Below are 8,568 nucleotides of genomic sequence, written 5' to 3'. Positions count from 1 at the left end.
ATTTACGACCTATTACTCATTTCTGGCAAACAGACACTGCATGCTGCATGGCGGTCCATGGGATGATGGTATCTTGTTCAGCAGATACAAAGATCACAGGACCAAACAACAAAACATCATGATTGCAAGAAACTTTAGAAGAAGACAAACTCTAGAATATTGCGAAGCCATGACCTATACTAATTTTACAAGATAGTGTAAGGATGAAGTTCAATTTCCAATGAAAGCAAATAGACAATATGGTTTGAAATATTTTGAAACTGGTTTGACCCTGTCTCAGTCATCCATGACATCTTGCACAAACCAAACTTACTTCAAGAGTAATACTTCGACAAATATAGGTTCATCTGCATATTTACCATCCTAATATAATCAGAGATGCAACTTCACAATGCTTTCCACAGCCAATTGTAAGCAGTGTGTGAAATAGTTTCCAAATTTTGCTAGCCAGTGAGGCTAGGTATGCCTGAAAGTTACTAGTCCACAAAATCATTCACTAGCCTGAAATTTGAATGTAGAAACTACGCAAAAGATTACAAAAATAGATGAGAATACAATATTCATGTCGGCATGACAGGTTTCATCATTAAGCTGCTAATATGATGAACATTTTTATCAGTCCATAATATTGCATGCTTTGGAGCACCTTTAGAATTCTTCACTATGATTTGTAAGGAAGTAACGTACAACCTGAAGAGACGTCACATGTCACCATCACTCACACACTTCTTCGTTGAAGAAACTGTTGCAAATGTTTGTTCCAAAGCGGGGTTTCAAACTCACAATGCTCAGATTTAAAGTCCTGCTTTCTACCGATTGAGCTACGGGGGCCTCAATAAGTAAGTGTTCAAAATTTAGGGTCATACTTGCCGTGTGTTTCGAGCTGGAAGTTGGTTTGCCAATAGTAATATTGGCATGATGGAATGCTTGAAATTGATTTATCATTGGAATCGTACTCAAATTGATGCCCAGATTAAGCATGGTTTTTCCTTGACAACAACTTGTGACTGGTACAATTTTTGTAGAGAGGTGTGATAAATTGACTGACTGGATTATTACTAGCCATTTTGCACTGTTATTTTATCTAAATGAGTAGCAGTTCAATTGTTTTTGGTTAAAAAGAAACATACATTACTTGTCCCAATGAAAATATAAAAAAATAATTTTGATATTAAAACAGTAGTTATAAACACAGCCCAATGAAAAGAAACTACAAAATAACACTCCTGCTTTGTTACTTCTGTCACTTAAGGTTCTTACGTTTCTTTATAATGTTTATAGCTATACAGGTTAATACAACAATACTTTGTGTTGATCTGTAGCACGAGATTATAGCTGAATGTTACTTTGTAGTAAGTGAACGTTATGTGCTTGTGCCACATGCCATAGTCTAAAAATATAAATACAGTGAAATTAGATTATGTATTTTCACTGTATTTTTATAATCATTATAGCCATAACATTAACTTCCACGATATTAGATGGTCCCATGATTATCAACTTTCATTATTTAACCACAACCTAGGATTCTAATTAAATCATTGACAAAGGTCTATTTACAATAGGAATGGTGGCAAGTTTGCACCATTTAGCAAATAGAGAATTTGATTTTGACTCAGTGTGAACCTTTTGGGTAATTTGTCTGAAAGTAAGGTCTTTGCAGCGTTAAGCCTCACTTGTTCAGAAGGAAATGAGATAGATACAGGGAATTCTGTGTGCTCACAGACTCTCAGGTCATGCTTGTAGAGGTTCTTTATACACTAAAATCATTTTCCAGGTCAACAAGCGATAGGAAATGGGCGAGTTAAGCCTACAAAAACAGCTTCAGAAAACATTCCAAGTTCTTGAATCGGTTGTTTGTCTCTGGGAGAAGACGCTAGCCGACTGTGCTGGTACGGTTACTGTGGTAACCAACCTGTGTGAGCAGTACTCTGACTGTAAAGGCGTGGCTGTTGAAGCACTCCCAGTGGGGAAGGTATTACCAGATGTCCAGGAGAGGCTACTGTACAAGATTCTATCAGAGTTGGATAATAAACTAGCCAATCTACATGACAAGCTGTAAGTTACCATTTACTAATTTTAGGTTGTGTATGTGTATGCTGTGTAGGGCCACTTTCAGGATTTTGAAAATTCAAGGGTGCACATAATACCAAAGTCAAAACTGAAAAGTCACTTGGCCAAGGTCACTGTGTTACATGAGAGGTGTCTGAAATGTGCACCTCCTGCATCCCCAAATGAATCTGCCAGTACATTGGCTACTGTTCTCTCAGATAGGTTATGATATCTATATCAATAGCAATGGATTTCCAGATAATCATGTATATCAATAAGATATGTTAAAAATTATGTAATCAAATGAATAATATTTTAGATTTCATTTTGAATGTTAGTACTGAAAAGTAAACCACTTGTACAGTCATCGTAAGTTATCAAGAAATGCCCTGGAGATCTTGTGTGTAATGGAAGAGGAGGGAAAAGCAGCAAAGGAAATAAATTTGGATTTAGGAAGCTGATGTTTCTTTTCCCCTGGGAAACAATCTGTAGCCCTATTTTAGTTGTCTTTAGAGCCTTATCATTGGCAAGATTTGTATCAAAGTTCACAACTTAAGACCTGTTACATGTCCTATTTCAGAAGTGCTGTGAAAGAGGAACAAGATAAGTTCTGCAGACATCATGACCAGTGTGTGAAGTTGTACAAGAGACATTCCAGTGAACTTGATGTGTATAAGATGACTGACTCGACAGCAACATGGCCGTCGATGTCGGCCATGTTGGAAATACTCGTGGATTCGGAATGTTTGCTCTTTGACTTGTATCCTTTGTTTGTCTGTGAAACGGGACTGTGACCAGGGTTAGAGTATGTTCCCAGCATGTGTGCCTGTTGTCAGAAGGGATTAAATAAAGATCAGGTTAGCAGGACCTGTGACTTGGGTAGTTTGTCTGACATTGTGCCCCACTGCATGGTTAGTTACTTATGGTTTCAGTCACTTCTTTCAGCTGCGTTGATCCAGCTAGCATATTCCTATATATATGTGCTGGTAAAACAACATTGACGTATGGTGAATTTTAATGTTCAGATAAAACCTATGCGACTATTTGATTTGTTTAGTTGAATATACCCTTCCCTCAGGTCATTATTACAAATACTATTGTTTCTCAAATCACAATTTGTCATATGTATATTTTGAAGGTTGAAAATTAATACACACCTACTTCAGATTAGGATTAAGTGATCAAGGATCATCAGTTATCATGGTGAAGGACATACTACATGAGAAGAACCTTCAGCTGTATTGATCAGCAGTTTAAAAACCCTACATTATATGTCATTAATGTATGATAATGGAAGTTAGTTTCAGACTAAGTATTGGACCAGTGTCAGATATTAATGCATGATTGATTATGCTTAGTATGGAGTACTGGATCTTGATGAAGGCAGATACTGCCATGACTGTTAGATTTCCTTATGAACAGATATAATATGAAGATGCATTGGATAGAACAGTTGTCAGAAGAGAAGACTTTAAACTCTGATATCCTGGCCCAAACATGGTCGTCAGCAGACAAAGATATTCTACAAAACCTCAGAGGTGAGATAGATCCATCACAGGTGTAGCAGCATATTTTTTATGACAAATACGCCACAAATAGTTAAAATGACTTTTCGTGATGATGGTTTCCTAGGGGCAGGTGATGATTAGTGTGCAACACTTTTTATCCCCCCGTAACGCTTTTATGGGTATTAAAATGGACTCGTCTGTAATATTTCCGGTCAAACTGTCCGGCACATTTGTCTTTTCCGGAGCAGAACTCTAAAACCGTTTCAATATTTCTTCACCAAACTTTGGCACATAGATAGATCTGGTGGTGAACTGGTGCCTTTGGTAGTTTTGGAATTCTGAATAAACATTTTTGGCGTTTCCATGGCAAAAGTTCAACTTAGACTGAAATTAGTGGTTGTGTGCACTTTTCCGAGCTGAACTCTAAAACCGTTCACTATTTCTTCACCAAATTTGGCACATAGATTGGTCTGGTGGTGTACTGGTGCCTTTTGGTAGTTTTGGAATTCTGAATATATATCTGTGCCTTTTGGTAGTTTTGGAATTTGAATAATATATTTTTACGTTTCCGTGGCAACAAGTTTTGACTTAGCCTGAAATTGGTGGTAGTAACTTTTCCGAGCTTAACTCAAAACCCGCTCAATATTTTTCACCAAATTTGGCACATAACTGGTAAACTGGTGCCTTTGGTAGTTTTGGAATTCACTATTTTGGTTTGGCAACCAAACTTCCCGAGGCACATAGATAGATCTGGTGGTGTACTGGTGCCTTTTGGTAGTTTTGGAATTCTGAATAATATATTTTTGGCGTTTCCGTGGCAACAATTTAGCCTGAATTGGTGGTAGTAAATATTTTCCGAGCTTTGAAACCCATTCACTATTTCTTTACCAAACTTGGCACATAGATTGGTCTGGTGGTGTACTGGTGCCTTTTGGTAGTTTTGGAATTCTGAATAAAATATTTTTGGCGTTTCCATGGCAACAAGTTTGTCTTAGCCTGAATTTGTGATACTTTCTGGAGCAGAACTTTAAAAACCTTTCAATACTCTCCTTCCACTTTTCTATATACACACCTAAATATTTGACATAATCATAACTCGTAGACATAATTATCATGAAGAGTATTTTGCCATTGCGGGGGATATTGATGACTTTGTCTTCTTGTTATGCATTAGTTGTAAATAATAAATGGCTGTATACACTTAAGGTTCAGGTGTAGTACTGATTGGGAGTCCTTGTAGTGATCAGTGGTGTAAATGGGGCTAGATTCAGGGTGTAGCACTGATTGGGAGTCCTTGTAGTGGTCAGTGGTGTAAATGGGGCTAGATTCAGGGTGTAGCACTGATGGGAGTCTGTGTAGGGGTCAGTGGTGTAAAGGGGGCTAGATTCAGGGTGTAGCACTGATTGGGAGTCTGTGTAGGGGTCAGTGGTGTAAAGGGGGCTAGATTCAGGGTGTAGCACTGATTGGGAGCCTGTGTAGGGGTCAGTGGTGTAAAGGGGGCTAGATTCAGGGTGTAGCACTGATTGGGAGTCTGTGTAGGGGTCAGTGGTGTAAAGTGGGGGGCTAGATTCAGGGTGTAGCACTGATTGGGAGTCTGTGTAGGGGTCAGTGGTGTAAAGGGGGCTAGATTCAGGGTGTAGCACTGATTGGGAGTCTGTGTAGGGGTCAGTGGTGTAAAGGGGGCTAGATTCAGGGTGTAGCACTGATTGGGAGTCTGTGTAGGGGTCAGTGGTGTAAAGGGGGCTAGATTCAGGGTGTAGCACTGATTGGGAGTCTGTGTAGGGGTCAGTGGTGTTACTAGCATGTAGATTGAGGCTGTAGTACTGATTGGGAGTCTGTGTAGGGGTCAGTGGTGTTACTAGCATGTAGATTGAGGCTGTAGTACTATTGGGAGTCTCTGTAGGGGTCCGTGGTGTTAGTGGCATGTAGATTCAGGCTGTAGTACTATTGGGAGTCTGTGTAGGGGTCAGTGGTGTTAGTGGCATGTAGATTAGGCTGTAGTAGATTCAGGGTCAGTGGTGTTACTAGCATTAGGGAGGCTGTAGTGTGTTGGGAGTCAGTGGTGTTACTAGCATGTAGATTGAGGCTGTAGTACTATTGGGAGTCTGTGTAGGGGTCAGTGGTGTTACTAGCATGTAGATTGAGGCTGTAGTACTATTGGGAGTCTGTACCATTGGGAGTCTGTGTAGGGTCTGTGGTGTTACTAGCATGTAGATTGAGGCTGTAGTACTATTGGGAGTCTGTGTAGGGGTCAGTGGTGTTACTGGCATGTAGATTGAGGCTGTAGTACTATTGGGAGTCTGTGTAGGGGTCAGTGGTGTTACTAGCATGTAGATTCAGGCTGTAGGCTTGGAAGATTGGTGTAGCATGGAGTCTGTGGTGTTACTAGCATGTAGATTGAGGCTGTAGTACTGGTGGGAGTCATGTGTAGGGGTCTAGTGGTGTTAGTAGCATGTAGAGCATGTAGATTCAGGCTGTAGTACTATTGGGAGTCTGTGTAGGGGTCAGTGGTGTTACTAGCATGTAGATTGAGGCTGTAGTACTATTGGGAGATTGTGTAGGGGTCAGTGGTGTTACTAGCATGTAGATTGAGGCTGTAGTACTATTGGGAAGATTGTGTAGGGGTCAGTGGTGTTACTAGCATGTAGATTGAGGCTGTAGTACTATTGGGAGTCTGTGTAGGGGTCAGTGGTGTTACTAGCATGTAGATTCAGGCTGTAGTACTATTGGGAGTCTGTGTAGGGGTCAGTGGTGTTACTAGCATGTAGATTGAGGCTGTAGTACTATTGGGAGATTGTGTAGGGGTCAGTGGTGTTACTGGCATGTAGATTGAGGCTGTAGTACTATTGGGAGATTGTGTAGAGTTCAGTGGTGTTACTAGCATGTAGATTGAGGCTGTAGTACTATTGGGAGATCGTGTAGGGGTCAGTGGTGTTAGTAGCATGTAGATTGAGGCTGTAGTTCTGATTGGGAGTCCGTGTAGGAGTCTGTGGTGTTACTAGCATGTAGATTCAGGCTGTAGTACTATTGGGAGTCTGTGTAGGGGTCAGTGGTGTAAAGGTCTGGTAAGTGGGCCGAGAGTCAAGTCCAGACTACTGTCCTGTTAGCAGCTTCTGAACTCAGTTGAGATTGTCACTATTTTAACAAGAGTCTCATGGAAACTATAGTTCTGTGAATTCACAGCTATGTCTAGGTGCAACTATTGTCAGTGATTGTGGAAAATTCACCTGGTTCAACAGTATTGTGATATAGAGTTACCTTGCCTTTCCACAATATTTATTAGCCATCTTTGTTTTGACCTGCAATAAAGTGGTCTGGTTTTGCAGGTGGCTTGGGATTTTGTGTATATGCTATGAATTACATTTACCCTAACAGGACACCTACATGCTTCTTCAAACAATGTTTGGATTAAATGGAAATAAATAGTAATCCTTGAAACTAAAAGCATTGTATTAAATGTAGGTTTCATCACCATCAATGTGTAACCAGAGATGAATGCTTGGATCACTGCTCAGATGCTGTAATTGTTTCACCTACTGAATTTATGTACAGGATACCTTGATCAGGTTGATAGCTGTGTTATATCTCTGTCAGGGACATAGTCCTGAAAAAGCAAATAATTCACTCACTCGCTTACATTTTCAGATTCTCTCTGTCATCTGACATTCTTTGTACAAGAGAGGCTTTGATACAGTACCTACAATATTGTCCTCCCTACCCTAGCGTTGCACCGGGTAACAACACCAACATGGGACTCCTACACGGCGTAACTCATACAGCACTGGGTAACGTCAACCATATGGAACTCCACATGGAGGGAGTCTCACAGGCTGCACTGGGTAACACCACCAACATGGGACTCCTACATGGCGTAACTCATACAGCACTGGGTAACATCACCCATATGAAACTCCACATGGAGGGAGTCTCACAGGCTGTACCTGGTAACACCACCAACATATGCTCTTGGTAACACCACCAACATGGACTCTCACATGGAGCACCTCAGGCTGCACCTGGTAACACTGCCAACATGGAAACTCTCATGGAGCACCTCAGACTGCACCTGGTAACTCCGTCAACACAGACTCTCTCATCGAGCACCTCAGGCTGCACCTGGTAACACCACCAACATGGACTCTCCCATGGAGCACCCCAGGCTGCACCTGGTAACACATCCAACATGGACTCTCACATGGAGCACCTCAGGCTGCACCTGGTAACACCACCAACATGGACTCTCTCATGGAGCACCTCAGACTGCACCTGGTAACACCACCAACATGGACTCTCACATGGAGCACCTCAGGCTGCACCTGGTAACACTACCAACATGGACTCTCAAATGGAGCACCTCAGGCTGCACCTGGTAACACCACCAACATGGACTCTCTCATGGAGCACCTCAGGCTGCACCTGGTAACACCACCAACATGGACTCTCATGGAGCACCTCAGGCTGCACCTGGTAACACCACCAACATGGACTCTCAAATGGAGCACCTCACATGGAGCACCTCAGGCTGCACCTGGTAACACCACCAACATGGACTCTCACCTGGTAACACTACCAACATGGACATGGAGCACCTCAGGCTGCACCTGGTAACACCACCAACATGGACTCTCAAATGGAGCACCTCAGGCTGCACCTGGTAACACTGCAACATGGACTCTCAAATGGAGCACCTCAGGCTGCACCTGGTAACATCACCAACATTTACCATGGTAAGAAGGACCATGTGGACATGCCAGCCACAACTGGAGGATACTCAGAATATGATGATGATGATGAGAGGTGGACCAGTTATACTTAAGACTGACAGTAAGGTTGTCTTTCCATCATCATGGTTTGCATCTTACATTCAACTGCAACCAAAAGCTTTGATATATGCTGGTCAAACACCTGTGACGATCTGGGTTAGAATGAATCCTCAGTAACCCATGCTTGTTGTAAATGCGACTAACAGGATCGGGTGGTCATGCTCGCTGGCTTGGTTGACACATGT

General features: G+C 41.8%; 1 protein-coding gene and 1 long non-coding RNA gene across 3 annotated transcripts; one reads left to right on the top strand and one right to left on the bottom strand.

The window, feature by feature from the left end:
• The first annotated feature begins 26 nt into the window (after window positions 1-26).
• LOC124262383 (uncharacterized protein C1orf109-like) lies at window positions 27-7,793 on the top strand. Of its 2 annotated transcripts, none has more exons than XM_046696874.1 (5): window positions 27-197; window positions 1,778-2,058; window positions 2,636-2,812; window positions 3,475-3,590; window positions 7,206-7,793. In XM_046696874.1, the coding sequence occupies exons 2-5, from the start codon at window positions 1,796-1,798 to the stop codon at window positions 7,247-7,249; spliced, it is 600 nt and encodes a 199-aa protein (XP_046552830.1). In that variant the 5' UTR covers window positions 27-197; window positions 1,778-1,795; the 3' UTR covers window positions 7,250-7,793. The 2 variants fall into 2 exon arrangements, with proteins under 2 accessions (XP_046552830.1, XP_046552823.1); XM_046696867.1 differs by having other exon boundaries at window positions 31-197; window positions 2,633-2,812.
• Window positions 7,610-8,105, bottom strand: LOC124262444. Its single transcript, XR_006894593.1, has 3 exons — window positions 8,063-8,105; window positions 7,877-8,000; window positions 7,610-7,664 (listed from the first exon to the last, which is right to left on the bottom strand). It is a non-coding gene; the product is annotated as an uncharacterized LOC124262444 (long non-coding RNA).
• Window positions 8,106-8,568: the final 463 nt, after the last annotated feature.

The sequence above is a fragment of the Haliotis rubra genome, unplaced genomic scaffold (assembly GCF_003918875.1).
Source record: "Haliotis rubra isolate DU_JTF1 unplaced genomic scaffold, ASM391887v1 Scf12, whole genome shotgun sequence".
Taxonomy (NCBI): Eukaryota; Metazoa; Mollusca; class Gastropoda; order Lepetellida; family Haliotidae; genus Haliotis; species Haliotis rubra.
This window is presented reverse-complemented; position numbering and strand designations above follow the sequence as displayed.